This window comes from Ranitomeya imitator, chromosome 8 (assembly GCF_032444005.1).
Source record: "Ranitomeya imitator isolate aRanImi1 chromosome 8, aRanImi1.pri, whole genome shotgun sequence".
NCBI classification, from domain to species: domain Eukaryota; kingdom Metazoa; phylum Chordata; class Amphibia; order Anura; family Dendrobatidae; genus Ranitomeya; species Ranitomeya imitator.
The window spans coordinates 77,150,784-77,170,523 of NC_091289.1; the positions used below are offsets into that span (position 1 = coordinate 77,150,784).

Below are 19,740 nucleotides of genomic sequence, written 5' to 3' on the forward strand. Positions count from 1 at the left end.
AGAAGCATTTCAAGGTCCTGGAGTGGCCTAGCCAGTCTCCAGATCTCAACCCTATAGAAAACCTTTGGAGGGAGTTGAAAGTCCGTGTTGCCAAGCGAAAAGCCAAAAACATCACTGCTCTAGAGGAGATCTGCATGGAGGAATGGGCCAACATACCAACAACAGTGTGTGGCAACCTTGTGAAGACTTACAGAAAACGTTTGACCTCTGTCATTGCCAACAAAGGATATATTACAAAGTATTGAGATGAAATTTTGTTTCTGACCAAATACTTATTTTCCACCATAATATGCAAATAAAATGTTAAAAAAACAGACAATGTGATTTTCTGGATTTTTTTTTCTCAGTTTGTCTCCCATAGTTGAGGTCTACCTATGATGTAAATTACAGACGCCTCTCATCTTTTTAAGTGGTGGAACTTGCACTATTGCTGACTGACTAAATACTTTTTTGCCCCACTGTATATTGCTCTGCACCGTTGATTATGGCCCCATAGATGCTCCACATAAAGCTGTGCCATATAGAATGCTCTGCACCGTTGATTATGGCCCCATAGATGCTCCTTATAAAGCTGTGCCCCATATATATTGCTCTGCACCGTTCATTATGACCCCATAGATGCTCCTTATAAAGCTGTGCCATATATATATATATATATATATATATATATATATATATATATATATATGTATGTATATATATATATATATATATACATACATATATATATACTTATATATATATATAAATATATATATATATATATATATATATATATATATATATATATATAATGCTCTGCACCGTTCATTATGGCCCCATAGATGCTCCTTATAAATCTGTGCCCCATATATATTGCTCTGCACCATTGATTATTGCCCCATAGATGCTCCTTATAAAGCTGTGCCCCATATATAATGCTCTGCACCGTTGATTATTGCCCCATGGATGCTCCTTATAAAGCTGTGCCATATAGAATGCTGCTGCTGCAATTAAAAAAAAAAAAATCACATACTCACCTTTCTTGCTCAGGACGCCGGCGCTTTCATTACCTGCTCCTCGTGCGGCGCCGTCTCCAGCACTGACACTCAGCAGAGGGCGCGCACTGACTATGTCACCGCGCCCTCCGACCTGAGCATCACTGCCAGAGGACGCTGGAGACGGGAGCCGCAGCGGACCGAGGAGCAGGTAAATATCGCGCAGCGCTCCCCTCCCCGTATACTTACCTGCTCCTGGTGCGGTCCCTGCAGTCCCTGCCTCTCCCGGCGCTGCATCTTCTTCCTGTATCGAGCGGTCACAGTTACCGCTCATTTTCAGTCATAAATATGCGAGTCCACCTCTATGGGAGGTTGAGCCGCATATTCATGACTGTAATGAGCGGTACCATGTGACCGCTCAATACAGGAAGAATCTGCAGCGCTGGAAGAAGCAGGGACTGCAGGGACCACGCCGGGAGTAGGTAAGTATAATTACACAGCCCCCGCCCCCCCTCACCTGCCGACCCCCGGGTGTGACTTGAGTATAAGCCAAGAGGGGGACTTTCAGCCCAAAAAATGGGCTGAAAATCTCGGCTTATACTCGAGTATATACGGTATGTGTACTTTTATTGTTTTTTTTTTATTATTTAGATAAAGAAATGTATTTATTGGAACAATATTTTTTTTATTATTATTTATTTAGGAATTTATTTATTTTTTTTTACACATGTAATCTGTGCACTGTGTCAGATCATTGATCTGACCTGCACTCCTGGAGGCTTCCCGGCGCCTGCTCTGAGCAGGCGCTGTGAAGCCACCTCCCTGCAGGACCCGGATGCAGCCCTGCGGCCATTTTGGATCCGAGCCTGCTGCAGGGAGGAGGTAAGGACCCTCAGAGCAACGCGATCACATCGCGTTGCTCCGAGGGTCTCGGGGAAGCACGCAGGGAGCCCCCTCCCTGCGCGATGCTTCCCTATACCGCCGGAACACTGCGATCATGTTTGATCGCAGTGTCCCGGGGGTTAATGTGCCGGGGGCGGTCCGTGACTGCTCCTGGCACATAGCTGACTATCGCAGCTGACATTGGGCACTGACACCCGGCCGCGATCGGCTGCGCTCCTCCCGTGAGCGCGGCTGATCGCGCTGGACGTACTATTCTGTCCTTGGGAAGTAGGGCCCACCCCACATGGACGGAATAGTACGTCCAATGGCAGAAAGGGGTTAATCTGCAAATTGGCTCCATCCCTAAGGGGGTTAAGGAATTGCTCAACCTTTGCAATGATTTCGCTATTTAATTGTGTTTATAAATACAAGCAGATCAGTGGGGATCTGAGTCCCTAGTCACTCAACATCCTTCAAAACCCTCCCAGAGAGGTGCACAGCTCAGAAGACAGGAGCACACAGCACCTGCCTGAGCCCCCACATAACACATAACCTATGCTGTCTATTAAATCCAGATTATGTAGCCTGTGCTTACTGTTGAGTCCATACCCCACTCTGTGTGTGCATTCAGCCAGGAGCTGAGCGTTCGTGTCTCCTGAGCTGCACACCTCTTAGCGCAGCAAATGTTTCGCCTTGAAGGCCTCTTCATGACGTTGCTCACATGGTCTCCAGAAGTAGACTGGAGGCTGTATTGAAGCAATGGAGGCTGGCAAAAAAGTATCCTTTTTCAGCAATCAGTCTTGCTTTTGTCTTGGACACAATGCCAGGTCACATACACTTGTGCTACTGTGTATAGCCTGCATGACTTAAATGTGCAACCATGGCATGGGGCAGAACATTCTTAAAACTGTTAATAACCTCATTGATAGTAGCCAAGGTGTATAAGTGCAGTGACTTCAGCACTTGTTGCTCACACGATACTGAATAAATTGAGATGGTTAGAAAATGTATTTCCATTTTATCATCATTTGCATATCAGTTATAGGCAGGGGCGGGCTGGGCAGAGAGGCAAATGCCCCCAGGGCTGCTCCCCCAGCAGCATTACTGAGTCAGGCCACCTGATGGAAATTGTGCTCGGCCGTGTCCACTGTACTGTGACGCAGCCGGCAGCAGACACAGCCGCAACACAGTATCAGCACACACGTCTGCCCCGGGGCCGGGAGCTGTGCACGGCCGTCACCTTGACGTCTGCGCAGCTCCTGCTCCTTCCATGTTCTCTGTACTTCCGGGTCAGGCTTTCCACGCCGATATGTCCCGGACGCTGGAAGCACAGAGGCACTGCAGGGGAGCGACTGGTGAGGTAAGTATGAAAAACTGTTTTTGTTTTCCTTATAAAATGAATTCAATGGGTAGGGATAACTGCAAGTGATGAAGTGGGGGGGGGGGGGGGTGTAAGCAGGGCTACACGTGATGGAGTTGGGAAGTTAAAGGAGACAGCACATGATGGAGTGGGGGATAAGTGAAGCTGCACATGATGAAGGGGAGTGGGGCTGCACATGATGGAGTTTGGGCGTTAAAGGAGATGGCACTTAATGGAGTGGGAAGGTAAGTGGGGCTGCGCATTATTGAGTTTGGGGGTTAAAGGAGACTGCACATGATGGAGTGGGGAGGTAAGTGGGGCTGCATATTAATGAGTTTGGGGGTTAAAGGAGACTGCACATGATGAAGTGGGGGGTAAGTGGGACTGCACATGATGAAGGGTGGGCAAGGCTGTACATGATGGAGCTTGGGGGTTAAAGGAGTCTGCACATGATGGAGTGGGGGGTAAGTGGGGCTGCACATGATGGAGTGGGGCCGCAAATAATGACGTGGGGGATAAGGGGGACTGCACATGATGAAGGGGGACTGGGGATGCATATGATGAAGAAGGGGGAGTGGGGGGTTATGGGGACTTCACATGAAGTGGGGGTAAGGGGGACTGCACATGATAAATTTGAGTTGGTAAGGGGGGACTGTACATGATGAAGTGGGGGTAAGGTGGACTGCACATGAAGTGGGGTGTAAAGGGGACTGCACAAGATCAAGTGGGGGGAAGGGGACTGCACATGATGAAATTGAAGGGGAATAGGGGGCTACAAATCATGAAGGGGCAGTGCAAATGAAGTGAGGGGGTGATGGGGGGCTGCAAAGGATGAAGTAAGGGGACTTCAAATTAAAGTGGGATGGCTGCAAATGATGAAGTGGGGAGAGGGCGGGGGACTGCAAATGATGAATTCAGTGTGAGGGACTGTGACCACAATTTAATTGAAGTTGGGGGTGGGGAGAGCAAATGATGATCTAGGGGGAGAATAAATAATGAATTTTGAGGGTGGGGGAGTAAATGATATATTGAATGGGGGGTAGAGTAGTTGATAATGAATAGAGGGTGAGAGAGAAAGACATGACAATGAATTGGGGCTGCAGAGGCATGTAAATATAATGAATCAGGTTTAGGGTTAGAGAGGGAGGAAAATAGTGGGGGCATTGAGGATGAAGTCACTGGTAATTAATTTGGGGAAAGATTACAGGTGCTATTTAATTTATATATTAAATGGGGATAGTGGCTATTTATAGTTAGTGGGTGCACAGTGGTGAATTATAATTTATATTTGGAATGGTGGGTTAATAATAATAATAATTTTATTTCTATAGCGCCAACATATTCCCCACACTTTATATTTTAGAGGGGTCTTGTACAGACAATGGACATTAAGCATATGAATAAACACATAGATCAACAGATACCAAAGGGATTGAGGGCCCTGCTCGTAAGCTTACAATTTATGAGGTTGCATAATAACCAATTATATATTGATTGTGGGTGCACCTCTGTATTCAGATGTGTAGTGTAGAAGAAAGGGAAAAAGTGGGGAGTGTGCTCTGGAAGCGGTGCTCTAGGTAACTGTGTTATTTTATGCAGAAATTAGTCCTGGCTGGAAGAAGTGATGGCGGTCTGTGCTGGATGAAAAAGAAAAGCAGAGATGAAGGACTTCAGCTAGATACGTCACTGGTGAGTCAGTGTGTTACCTGTACATTGACAGTATACATTATATACTCTTTACAGAGCTTCTGTGTATAATGTCAATTGCAGTGGTGATCACTGTATTACCTGTACACTGACACTATATACAGAGCTCCTGTGTATAATGTCACCGGTGATCCTTGTATTACCTGTACACTGGCACTATACACTGTATACTATATACAGAACTCCTGTGTATAATGTCATTGGCAGTGGTGATCCCTGTATTACCTATACACTGACACTATACACTGTATACTATATACAGTGCTCCGGTGTATAATGTCACTGGCAGTGGTTATCACTGTATTTACCTGTACACTGAAACTATATACAGAACTCCTGTGTATAATGTCACCAGTGATCACTGTATTACCTGTACACTGACACTATATACAGGGCTCCTGTGTATAATGTCACCAGTGATCACTGTATTACTTGTACACTGACAGTAAATACAGAGATCCTGTGTATAATGTCACTGGTGATCCCTTTATTACCTGTACACTGACACTATATACAGAGCTCCTGTGTATAATGTCACCAGTGATCACTGTATTACAGGGTAGATAAAAATCAATGTTTTTTTTTTTTAAAAATCAAAAAAAATCTGATTTTTTTTATTTAAATCGGATTTTTTTCAATAAACTGCTTTTTGAGGAAAATATTTTACCATCCAAAGGTTCTTCCATCATGAGATAAAGCTGAGTTGTTTAACTCAGTAGAATAAAGGCTGTATATGTGTAACATTCACAATGCCATGCTCTTCCAGAGGTTTCTGTAGGATTAGTGGGCAGTTTCTCTCCTATATTATCACAGACGCTCGCTTTACTTACGCAGTTCTCAAAACTGAATTTGACTCTGCAGAGGTCCCAGCCTCTTCTTCACGGCAAAAATGTTACAACATGAACAGAGTTGAGAAAAAGACCTTAATCCTATTGTTCTACAAACCTATGAATACAGAATCAACCCCTTCAGTGCCAAGTCCAAGAAGTTAGACAATATGTTTCTGATTGTTTGGAGTGGAATAGATCTGCACAACACAAGAAGAATGTGAATCTAAGTGTGAGGAGGAGGAAGGGCAAGCAGACAAGAAAATGAAAGCGAAACTTTGAGCACAATACTGCAGCATAGCCACAGACAGACAAGTCTGGATCTGTTTGTGTGTACGATCTAACATAGTAACATAGTAACATAGTTAGTAAGGCCGAAAAAAGACATTTGTCCATCCAGTTCAGCCTATATTCCATCATAATAAATCCCTAGATCTACGTCCTTCTACAGAACCTAATAATTGTATGATACAATATTGTTCTGCTCCAGGAAGACATCCAGGCCTCTCTTGAACCCCTCGACTGAGTTCGCCATCACCACCTCCTCAGGCAAGCAATTCCAGATTCTCACTGCCCTAACAGTAAAGAATCCTCTTCTATGTTGGTGGAAAAACCTTTTCTCCTCCAGACGCAAAGAATGCCCCCTTGTGCCCGTCACCTTCCTTGGTATAAACAGATCCTCATAGTAACATATCTGATCCTCATAGTAACATATCTGATCTGAGGTTTATTACATTCTTTCCTTATAATGGCAGCAGGCCGTAAAAGAGACCCAGTTTGGGAATATTTTAATGAAGCTCCTTCGCCTATCGGTAAGGCAGGCATGCGTGCAAAATGCAAACGATGCAACAAAGAGATGCAAGGCCTGGTGGCGCGAATGAGGCAACATCATGAGAAGTGCGGTGATCATCATCTTCATCACCAGACCTGAACCCAATCGAGATGGTTTGGGGTGCGCTAGACCACAGAGTGAAGGCAAAAGGGCAAACAAGTGCTAAGCATCATGGGAACTCCTTCAAGATTGTTGGAAGACCATTTCCGGTGACTACCTCTTGAAGCTCATCAAGAGAATGCCAAGAATGTGCAAAGCAGTCATCAAAGCAAAAGGTGACTACTTTGAAGAACCTAGAATATAAGACATATTTTCAGTTGTTTCACACTTTTTTGTAAAGTATATACAGTGGGGCAAAAAAGTATTTAGTCAGTCAGCAATAGTGCAAGTTCGACCACTTAAAAAGATGAGAGGCGTCTGTAATTTACATCATAGGTAGACCTCAACTATGGGAGACAAACTGAGAAAAAAAAATCCAAAAAATCACATTGTCTGTTTTTTTAACATTTTATTTGCATATTATGGTGGAAAATAAGTATTTGGTCAGAAACAAACAATCAAGATTTCTGGCTCTCACAGACCTGTAACTTCTTCTTTAAGAATCTCCTCTTTCCTCCACTCATTACCTGTAGTAATGGCACCTGTTTAAACTTGTTATCAGTATAAAAAGACACCTGTGCACACCCTCAAACAGTCTGACTCCAAACTCCACTATGGTGAAGACCAAAGAGCTGTCAAAGGACACCAGAAACAAAATTGTAGCCCTGCACCAGGCTGGGAAGACTGAATCTGCAATAGCCAACCAGCTTGGAGTGAAGAAATCAACAGTGGGAGCAATAATTAGAAAATGGAAGACATACAAGACCACTGATAATCTCCCTCGATCTGGGGCTCCACGCAAAATCCCACCCCGTGGGGTCAGAATGATCACAAGAACGGTGAGCAAAAATCCCAGAACCATGCGGGGGGACCTAGTGAATGAACTGCAGAGAGCTGGGACCAATGTAACAAGGCCTACCATAAGTAACACACTACGCCACCATGGACTCAGAACCTGCAGTGCCAGACGTGTCCCACTGCTTAAGCCAGTACCTGTCCGGGCCCGTCTGAAGTTTGCTAGAGAGCATTTGGATGATCCAGAGGAGTTTTGGGAGAATGTCCTATGGTCTGATGAAACCAAACTGGAACTGTTTGGTAGAAACACAACTTGTCGTGTTTGGAGGAAAAAGAATACTGAGTTGCATCCATCAAACACCATACCTACTGTAAAGCATGGTGGTGGAAACATCATGCTTTGGGGCTGTTTCTCTGCAAAGGGGCCAGGACGACTGATCCGGGTACATGAAAGAATGAATGGGGCCATGTATCGTGAGATTTTGAGTGCAAACCTCCTTCCATCAGCAAGGGCATTGAAGATGAAACGTGGCTGGGTCTTTCAACATGACAATGATCCAAAGCACACCGCCAGGGCAACGAAGGAATGGCTTCGTAAGAAGCATTTCAAGGTCCTGGAGGTGCCTAGCCAGTCTCCAGATCTCAACCCTATAGAAAACCTTTGGAGGGAGTTGAAAGTCCGTGTTGCCAAGTGAAAAGCCAAAAACATCACTGCTCTAGAGGAGATCTGCATGGAGGAATGGGCCAACATACCAACAACAGTGTGTGGCAACCTTGTGAAGACTTACAGAAAACGTTTGACCTCTGTCATTTCCAACAAAGGATATATTACAAAGTATTGAGATGAAATTTTGTTTCTGACAAAATACTTATTTTCCACCATAATATGCAAATAAAATGTTAAAAAAACAGACAATGTGATTTTCTGGATTTTTTTTTCTCAGTTTGTCTCCCATAGTTGAGGTCTACCTATGATGTAAATTACAGACGCGTCTCATCTTTTTAAGTGGTGGAACTTGCACTATTGCTGACTGACTAAATACTTTTTTGCCCCACTGTAATTCCACAAGTGTTAATTCCAGGGCTGTGGAGTCGGTAAGCCACAGTTGCGACTCCTGGATTTTATCAGGTTCCGACTCCGGCTCCGACTCCGACTCCTTCATAAATGGCCAATTCGTAACAATAAATTTACTGTTGTCAAATATTAACATCGTGCTTATTCAGTTTCTCACCATCATAAAAGTAATCAGACCACATAGAGCAAAAACTATATTTATTAAAATACAATTAGAATATAGCAAATAACTTTTATAAACTTTTCTAAACTCTTGTAAGTAAATATGCAATAAACACTGTTATGCAGTTAATAAGAAGAAATCTTTAAATTTGTCCTCAGAAAAAGTATTGCCTCTGTCAGATCCTCCTTCATGGATGCCCTCAAATCTGATCTAATTATTTTGAGAGCAGAGAACAACCTCTCTACACTAACTTGGGTTGGTGGCAATGACAATGTCAGGATACAGTGGAATCGCTTGTTGCACTGTTATTTTTGATGAACGGTCAAATTTCTCAATTTCTTTTAGTGCACATGAAAAATTCTGCTGAAATGTACTGGCTGTGTTCTTTGATGGGGATGACTCTTCTATGGGGGAACGCTTTGCACGGTCCTTGTGATCCAAATATTTTTCGAAATTAAATTCTGTTATTCCTCATGTACTCACAGTTAACTGATGCAAAGTTTGTTGAAAGGATAATACTTCTTAAGGTGCCTTCACACTGAACGATATCGCTAGCAATCCGTGACGTTGCAGCGTCCTGGCTAGCGATATCGTTGAGTTTGACAGGCAGCAGCGATCAGGATCCTGCTGTGCCATCGTTGGTCGGCGCAGAAAGTCCAGAACTTTATTTCGTTGCTGGACTCCCGCAGACATCGCTGAATCGGCGTGTGTGACGCCGATTCAGCGATGTCTTCACTGGTAACCAGGGTAAACATCGGGTTACTAAGCGCAGGGCCGCGCTTAGTAACCCGATATTTACCCTGGTTACCAGTGTAAATGCAAAAAAAACCAAACACTACATACTTACATTCCGGTGTCTGTCCTCTCCGGCGCTCTGCTTCTCTGCACTGCCTGTGAGCGCCGGCCGGAAAACACAGCGGTGACGTCACCGCTGTGCTCTGCTTTCCGGCCGGTGCTTAGTGCAGAGAAGCAGAGCGCCGGAGAGGACAGACACCGGAATGTAAGTATGTAATGTTTGTTTTTTTACGTTTACACTGGTATCCAGGGTAAACATCGGGTTACTAAGCGCGGCCCTGCGCTTAGTAACCCGATGTTTACCCTTGTTACCAGGGAACTTCGCATAGTTGGTCGCTGGAGAGCTGTCTGTGTGACAGCTCTCCAGCGACCACACAGCGGCGCTGCAGCGATCGGGATCGTTGTCTAGATCGCTACAGCGTCGCTTAATGTGACGGTACCTTTACAGTCTTCCTCTTCTGAGTAGCAGCTGTGAGATGCTTGGAAGATGCACACCAAACATCTAGTCTAGAGGAGGAGCTTTAGAACTAAGAATTTGCAACACATTTTCACTTTCAGTTTCATACATTGTAGGTAGGGGGGTTGGGGCAGCATGAGGTTAACCAAGTATAAGATTAGATAAGGGCAGTGGAGAACAGGGACACACAAGAAGTAAAGGCCCCGTCACACATAGCGACGCTGCAGCGATACCGACAACGATCCGGATCGCTGCAGCGTCGCTGTTTGGTAGCTGGAGAGCTGTCACACAGACAGCTCTCCAGCGACCAACGATCAGGGGAAAGACTTCGGCATCGTTGAAACTGTCTTCAACGATGCCGAAGTCCCCGGGTAACCAGGGTAAACATCGGGTTACTAAGCGCAGGGCCGCGCTTAGTAACCCGATGTTTACCCTGGTTACCATCGTTAAAGTAAAAAAAACAAACGCTACATACTTGCCTACCCCTGTCTGTCCCCGGCGCTGGGCTTCTCTGCTCTGGCTGTGAGCACAGCGGCCGGAAAGCAGAGCGGTGACGTCACCGCTGTGCTCTGCTTTCCGGCTGCCCGCCGCTCACAGCCAGGACAGACAGCGGTAGGTAAGTATGTAGCGTTTGTTTTTTTTACTTTAACGATGGTAACCAGGGTAAACATCGGGTTACTAAGCGCGGCCCTGCACTTAGTAACCCGATGTTTAACCTGGTTACCAGCGAAGACATCGCTGAATCGGCGTCACACACGCCGATTCAGCGATGTCAGCGGGACCTCAACGATCAAAAAATGGCCCAGGCCATTCCGACACGACCAGCGATCTCACAGCAGGGGCCTGATCGCTGCTACGTGTCACACATAGCGAGATCGCTACTGAGATCGCTGTTGCGTCACAAAACTTGTGACTCAGCAGCGATCTCGCTAGCGATCTCGCTATGTGTGACGGGGCCTTAAGAAATGTCTCTATCTCCATCAGAACTGTTTATCACTGTTGTTCATAGTTTGATAGAACATATGTATTTGAGTAACATTTATAAAATTCATATGAAAGTTCAATTATGAAATATTAATACATTTTTTTTTAAAGCTGGAGTCGGAGTTGGTACATTTCTACCGACTCCGACTCCAACCAAAACTACCTCCAACTCCAACCAAAACTACCTCCAACTCCACGACTCCGACTCCACAGCCCTGGTTAATTCATAGTTTTGATGCCTTCAGTGTGAATTGACAATTTTCATAGTCATGAAAATACAGAAAAATCTTTAAATGAGAAGGTGTGTCCAAACTTTTGGTCTGTACTGTATGTGGTATTAATGGTTGTTTAAAAAAATGTAAATGTATGTCACTCATTCCCTTAAAGAAAAATACATAAAAATATATTTGTTTTTAATAGTTTGGAGTAGAGTAGAGCCCGGCTGAAGGAGTCTACTGTGTCTTGTCAGCTTAAAAATTCTTTTGGCCAGAACAAAAGCTGCTGGTTATGAATGTGATATGGTGTTTGATGGGAACTGTTAATATCTGATCGGTGAGGATGTGGTGAAATTGTGTTTTTCCAAGGTGGGCGGTGGGATGGTGGAGGCGGAGCAGGTGTGGAGGCTGGGCGGAGTCTCAAGGGATCTCGAAAATGGAGGCTGCAGTGCTAGGAATGAAAGGATGAGGTGAGTATAATAACCATGCAGCGCAGGCAGGTAGTTAGCAATATCCTGCCTGTTAGTTCTTAGTCCCATAGTGTAAAAAAAAACCTAGTCCCGAATAACCCCTTTAAATTTTAATAATTTTGAATATTGGCTACATTTATTTTTGACACCATTCACCGTTGACATAATTCACAAGTATGCGTGTGTGCTTTTTACTCCTTTGCGACTTTTATATTTTTCATTAAAAACATTTTTATTTTTACAGTTAGAAAACATTAATATTTACAGAGGTTGACTGGTCTTCAGCTAAAAGTGTGCAGGCCCTCAGTTACTGCAGACTTCTGAATTCTTACAGCATGCTGTTGCACACTGTTAAGATTAATTTGCATTGCCATTGATACTACACATCCTTCGCCTCGTCCAGGTGATTTGTACTGAGGGAAGCCGAATATGTCTTGTCGGAATGTGGCTGGAAGGATGCAAATCACATTTTTGCATTCTCATGACCGCTTTGTCTCACCAGTCGATACTGGTGAATCTTGACAATGTGCAGCACACAGGCTGTAAGGATTTAAGTCACATAGTCACTACAGTCTCATAGTCACTGCAGACTTTTGTGTCAAGCCTGAACCACCTCTTTAATTTTTTTTCTTTATGGCAATGGACTGGCACAGATATTTTTTATTTTGAGGCTATGTGCACACATTCAGAATTTTTCGCGTTTTTTTCGGCCGTTTTCCTCGGAAATAATGCTTAAAAAAAGCTTACATTAAGCATCCCATAATTTCAATGCATTCCGCAAGTTTTGCACGCATGCTGTGTTTTTTTCACGAAAAAACATATCGCGGTAAAAAACAACGCCCCCGGAAGAAGCAGGAGGGGAAACGCGCGTCGGGGTGAGGGGACAACATAAGCAGAAGGTAATATACTCGTTTACTGTATTATATGATATCATGTTTCCACACTTGTCCACTAGAGATGGTTGTTTTGGATCACAGGTTTTTTGCTCAGCAATTTGCCAGAGTAAATAGAGGACACTGTGCCGCATAACATTACCTCTTCTAAGGTTATTATAGTATTGTCAGGGCATTGAATGTCGGCCATATTATGTGACCATTTGATGCAAAACTGCCTTGCTGTGGATGTTACTTTTTGGAATTAGGTCCATATTGAGTTATTATGTGTTTGTGGGCATTTTCTGAATACAGTAGTTATTCTCTAGTACCACCTATTATATATCTTGTGTGTGTGTATATATATATATATATATATATATATATATATATATATATATATATACTCGTATTTAGTTGTCCCCTACGGTATTCTTTGTTTTTTATCATGTTATTTTTAGCATTTATTAATAAATATTGGTTTTAAATGTTATTTGGGATCTCTTCTTCTTCTCGTGTATAATTATGTGAGATTAGTTCTGACATCCTTAGCCTCGTCCAGGTGATTTGTATTGAGGGAAGCCAAATATGTCTTGTCGGAATGTGGCCAGAAGGATGAAAATCACATTTTTGCATTCTCATGAGCACTTTATCTCACCGGTCGATACCGGTGAATCTTGCCAATGTGCAGCACACACGCTGTTAGGATTTACACACAGTCACTACAGTCTCATAGTCACTGCAGACTTTTGCGTCAAGCCTGAACTACCCCTTTAATTTTTTTTCTTTATGGCAATGGACTGGCACAGTTATTTTTCATTTTGAGGCTATGTGCACACATTCAAGATTTTTCGCGATTTTTTTCGTCCGGTTTCCTCGGAAAAACGCTAAAAAAGCTTACATTAAGCATCCCATAATTTCAATGCATTCCGCAAGTTTTGCGCACATGCTGCGTTTTATTTCCGCAAAAAAAACGCATCACGGTAAAAAACGCATGTTCATTAATTTTGCGGATTTTTCGCTGCTATATTATTGCATTGGGAAGTTCCGTAAAAAAACGCAAAAAATCCGCAAAAAAAAGTGCAAAAAACGCATTAAAAAGTTTACTCCCTCCCCCCCCCCAAAAAAAAAAAACAAACAAACAAAAAAACGCATGTAGATTTCCTGCAGAAAAAGTCCGGTTTTGTTCAGGAAAATTCTGCAGACATTCCTTAACGTGTGCACAATAGCCTAAGTTATGTCTGTGCTGAATAATATGATCAGGTATCTGTCTTCTTGTAGATTACCGTAATTAGGAATTTAAAGAGAAAACGAAAAGTTATGAGACAGATGTCAGGAAGAAGCTGTTGACTCGTGATTTTTGGGCCATATTTATTAGCGATCACACTGCTAGACATGACTTAACAGTAGCCTGGTATTATCCCAGTACAATTTCCCATCTTGAGTGTCAAATCATATTTTTAGAATAAATAAATGAGTGAACCTATATAATAATATTTAATGAAACATTCCATGTTCCACTTTTGTTAAGAATTGTTTTTATTTGTATCTACCATAGTATTTAACACATTATTACTAATTTTGCAGAACATTACTATGTAGCGCTGGATTTCTCGGGACATGGACAGTCCTCCCATATGCCCAAAGGACTTAGGTATCAACATATGGACTACGTGACCGACGTACATAGAGTGGTAACATGTAAGTTTAGCTTTATGCTTTTTCATGATCCATGCTTGTAAACCTTTTATAGGCATACTGGTTGGAATTAATTAAATACATGTAGAAAAATATGTATAGTTAAATGTTATTTTTTTGCCACTAAATTTTTTTCATGTTGCTAAGATATGTCATTTACTGAACCACAAAGACCCAACTAAAATAAAGCAGCCTCTGGTATTTTGTTGACTTGCCATGCACAGCGATACTCTTGGCTAGTTAGTGTCTTGGGCACTAGCCAATGGTTGGCTGATACATTGGCTACCTGCTACAACACAAACCAATCTTGAAAACCGGGGACCAGAGTTTTCTGCTTGAATGGAGCTTTGATAGAGCATGTGGACCACGGTCCCATACCAAATCTATGGGATTAGTAGAGATGGCAATAGAAAAACAGAATGACCACCCTTTTATAGTGTAGAAAGAAACTAGATGCTCCAAACCCATATAGCTAACAAAGCAGGTATAGCAGCACACAAAAAGAGAGGTAACGTTATAAAACGCATCAAACACACTGAAAGTCATTTATATAGTCCCACTGAAAACATTTAAACAGGGTGTAATGGCACAAATCTAAATACAAGACCTAACAAAATAACATGAGTGTTAGGGTCAAAATACCCCCTTATGTCATGGCATAAGACGACAAACCCTCTAGCATAGAAACCTATCACATACTGTCTGAAGTGCCTTGTGCAATATAGCAAATTCCAAGAAAATCATAAAGTATACCAATAATGGTGTAAAGGAATCCATTATTATTACCAAAATAAATGCTACAAAAAACAAGGCATGCGAGAATAAGAAGGTGTGAATTAACCCCTTGATAAATCTGCAGGTCTTTTATAGCCACATAATCAAAATAAGTATTTTAAAATAAAGGTACCTCCACACTGAGCAACTTTCCAACGAGAACGACAGCGATCCGTGACGTTGCAGCGTCCTGGATAGCGATCTCGTTGTGTTTGACACGCAGCAGCGATCTGGATCCCGCTGTGACATCGCTGGTCGTAGCTAGAAGTCCAGAACTTTATTTCGTCGTTAGGTCGGCGTGATTCGTCATGTTTGACAGCAAAAGCAACGATGCCTGCAATGTTCTTACATGGAGCTAACAATCAGCGAGAACGATAAGTACAGTGGGGCAAAAAAGTATTTAGTCAGTCAGCAATAGTGCAAGTTTCACCACTTAAAAAGATGAGAGGCGTCTGTAATTTACATCATAGGTAGACCTCAACTATGGGAGACAAACTGAGAAAAAAAAATCCAGAAAATCACATTTTCTGTTTTTTTAACATTTTATTTGCATATTATGGTGGAAAATAAGTATTTGGTCAGAAACGAACAATCAAGATTTCTGGCTCTCACAGACCTGTAACTTCTTCTTTAAGAATCTCCTCTTTCCTCCACTCATTACCTGTAGTAATGGCACCTGTTTAAACTTGTTATCAGTATAAAAAGACACCTGTGCACACCCTCAAACAGTCTGACTCCAAACTCCACTATGGTGAAGACCAAAGAGCTGTCAAAGGACACCAGAAACAAAATTGTAGCCCTGCACCAGGCTGGGAAGACTGAATCTGCAATAGCCAACCAGCTTGGAGTGAAGAAATCAACAGTGGGAGCAATAATTAGAAAATGGAAGACATACAAGACCACTGATAATCTCCCTCGATCTGGGGCTCCACGCAAAATCCCACCCCGTGGGGTCAGAATGATCACAAGAACGGTGAGCAAAAATCCCAGAACCACGCGGGGGGACCTAGTGAATGAACTGCAGAGAGCTGGGACCAATGTAACGAGGCCTACCATAAGTAACACACTACGCCACCATGGACTCAGATCCTGCAGTGCCAGACGTGTCCCACTGCTTAAGCCAGTACATGTCCGGGCCCGTCTGAAGTTTGCTAGAGAGCATTTGGATGATCCAGAGGAGTTTTGGGAGAATGTCCTGTGGTCTGATGAAACCAAACTGGAACTGTTTGGTAGAAACACAACTTGTCGTGTTTGGAGGAAAAAGAATACTGAGTTGCATCCATCAAACACCATACCTACTGTAAAGCATGGTGGTGGAAACATCATGCTTTGGGGCTGTTTGTCTGCAAAGGGACCAGGACGACTGATCCGGGTACATGAAAGAACGAATGGGGCCATGTATCGTGAGATTTTGAGTGCAAACCTCCTTCCATCAGCAAGGGCATTGAAGATGAAACGTGGCTGGGTCTTTCAACATGACAATGATCCAAAGCACACCGCCAGGGCAACGAAGGAGTGGCTTCGTAAGAAGCATTTCAAGGTCCTGGAGTGGCCTAGCCAGTCTCCAGATCTCAACCCTATAGAAAACCTTTGGAGGGAGTTGAAAGTCCGTGTTGCCAAGCGAAAAGCCAAAAACATCACTGCTCTAGAGGAGATCTGCATGGAGGAATGGGCCAACATACCAACAACAGTGTGTGGCAACCTTGTGAAGACTTACAGAAAACGTTTGACCTCTGTCATTGCCAACAAAGGATATATTACAAAGTATTGAGATGAAATTTTGTTTCTGACCAAATACTTATTTTCCACCATAATATGCAAATAAAATGTTAAAAAAACAGACAATGTGATTTTCTGGATTTTTTTTTTCTCACTTTGTCTCCCATAGTTGAGGTCTACCTATGATGTAAATTACAGACACCTCTCATCTTTTTAAGTGGTGGAACTTGCACTATTGCTGACTGACTAAATACTTTTTTGCCCCACTGTACATCACTGGATCGCTCCTGCATCGTTCTGGTGTTGCCGGTGTTTGACGTCTCCTAGCGACCTAAACAGCAACGCTGCAGCGATCGGCTCGTTGTCTATATCGCTGCAGCGTCGCTGAGTGTGACGGTACCTTAACTCATGTTATTCAGTGCGCATGGCCTTCTTGTGTGACTACCTTTTTTCTTTGTTTTGTGTTGCTATTAGGGAAAGCTACGCGCTTACGCTGCAATTTTAGGCAGCACTGTTAAAGATTTGAGAATTGACATAATGTTAGGCGCCTTCTCATACTTTGCTTTTTATAATGAATAACAAATATTTTTTTGAAACAATAATGTATTTTTTTCTTCTGTTTCCACAGCTTTAGGTTGGCAGAAGTTCTCAATAATGGCTCACAGTATGGGTGAGCATTCATTAATATTTTGAGCGTGCACGTCCACATCTAGTTCTTTTCTTAGTTTTACACTATAGATGACACACATACTGATGCCTATTACAGCCATAATTTTGAACGACCAAATGAAATAAACCTAGATCATCCTTCGTAGAAGTAATTGTCATGCTCACTACTGATTTGTGGTCATATCTGGGTAAGGACATTGTTTTATCCCATACAGGCTGTAGTATGCCTAGATATCTGACATGGATAATGGGCGCACTATTGAAACTCAGGGCTTGGGACTCATTTTCTAACTTTGATGACTTAAGAATACTTCTCTATTTTTCTGCAGGTGGTGTTGTTGGCGGGATGGTAAGTCGGTTCCATAACTTCTTCTTTTTCAATGAAGCTGTTGCGCTGGTACATCCCTTACCGTGGCTTCACGCTGTGCATCTGCAGAGTTTTCTGAAATTGTGTAAAAACTTCAGTGCTTATGCATTTATTTCAGATATCTGAAAATGTGCCTGTGTCTTTCTGTAACAAAGAGAGATGACATGTTTTGCATTCCTCATCATTATAAGGGTACCATCACACTGGCATACTGAACTGCTGGACACTGGCTTCATTCAGAAACATTGGGATTCACTACCTTCTTTTTCTGTATATCCCTATTATACATCACTCCCTCCACAGCATGTGCTCTGGCCACAATGGGTCAGTCCATTTTAATCAGAATTTGCGCCTATCAACCTCTGTTGCTCCAATAACATGAACTCCTACAGCAGCATAGCAACAGGGGTTTATGTTTGGGCTCATCTCACCCAACCACACAGATAAGGTTAGGTAGACTAGCCCCTCCATGGACTACCAACTTAACTCCTGCGCTTCCTTAGACCCTCAGTCAAGTTTTAATTAGTATAAAATATTTGTTTCTTGTTTTCTGTCCTCTAAAACCTTGGTAATTGATAAATAGAAGGTTTTAACAATCCTACCTCCTAACAATCAGTATTTTACTTGCCTCCTTTATTTAGTTGCTCGGTTGAAGGAGTTTATACATGACAGCTGAGGAGATGATATAGGCATGAAATGCAAAATCCTTATCCAGATCATGTATTCCTGTAACGCTCCCATTCAAAGCAAACGAGAAAAAGAGCAATGATGCCCAGGCGCTGCCAAAGAGTGAAGACAAGGGTGTATTTTCTGTTCTCTCACCCTTATCCATTCATGGAAGTCAGATTGACTCTGACACAACAGAACGTGTTCTATGTCTATGGATCCAGAGGACATACCCCCTTATCTTCACTCTGTGGCAGCTCTGCCAATCACTGCTCTTTTTCCTGTTTGGTGTGATTACGTTTCTCCCCACCGGCGTGTGGGTCAATGTAAGGAGTTGTGCCAGGTCACAACCCAGTTAGATGAGCATATACAATCCTTTGTTCGCTGTGTCTTATATTGAGGGTAACACACTTGGTGCTCCTTTTCTTTTTTTCTTTGCATGTAATGCTCCTATATCATGGATGTATTAACCCCTTCATGACCTTGGGATTTTCCGTTTTTGCGTTCTTGTTTTTCACTCCCCTCCTTCCCAGAGCCGTAACTTTTTTATTTTTCTGTCAATATGGTCATGTGAGGGCTTATTTTTTGCGGGACGAGTTTTACTTTTGAACGACATCATTGGTTTTACCATATCGTGTACTGAAAAACGGGAAAAAAATTCCAAGTGCCGTGAAATTGTAAAAAAAAGTGCAATGCCACACTTGTTTTTTGTTTGGCTTTTTTGCTAGGTTCACTAAATGCTAAAACTGACCTGCCATTTTGATTCTCCAGATCATTACGAGTTCATAGACACCAAACATGACTAGGTTCTTTTTTATCTAAGTGGTGAAAAAAATTCCAAACGTTGCTAAAAAAAAAAAAAAAAGCGCTATTTTCCAACAACTGGAGCGTCTCCATTTTTCGTGATCTGGGGTCGGGTGAGGGCTTATTTTTTCCGTGCCGAGCTGACGTTTTTAATGATACCACTTTTGCGCAGAGATACGTTCTTTTGATCACCTGTTATTGCATTTTAATGCAATGTCACGGCAACCCAAAAAAATGTAATTCTGGCTTTTCAAATTTTTTTCTCGCTATGCCATTTAGCAATCAAGTTAATCCTTTATTTTTATTGATAAATCGGGTGATTCTGAACGCGGCAATACTAAATATGTGTAGGATTGATTTTTTTTATTGTTTTATTTTGAATGGGGCAAAAGGGGGGTGATTTAACCGTTTATATATATATATTTTTTTTTTTCACATTTTTTTTTACTTTTTTTTTTTACTTTTGCCATGCTTCAATAACCTCCATGGGAGGCTAGAAGCTGGCACAACTCGATTGGCTCAGCTACATAGCA

General features: G+C 42.6%; 1 protein-coding gene across 3 annotated transcripts in view; it reads left to right on the top strand.

The window, feature by feature from the left end:
* Positions 1–19,740, top strand: part of SERHL2 (serine hydrolase like 2) — a 219,513-nt gene that overhangs the window by 92,013 nt on the left and 107,760 nt on the right. For all 3 annotated transcript variants that reach the window (XM_069737104.1, XM_069737107.1, XM_069737106.1), the window contains exons 4-6: positions 14,098–14,211; positions 17,330–17,371; positions 17,700–17,719. In XM_069737104.1, the coding sequence (XP_069593205.1) occupies positions 14,098–14,211; positions 17,330–17,371; positions 17,700–17,719 (176 nt within the window). The remainder of the gene's footprint in view (positions 1–14,097; positions 14,212–17,329; positions 17,372–17,699; positions 17,720–19,740) is intronic.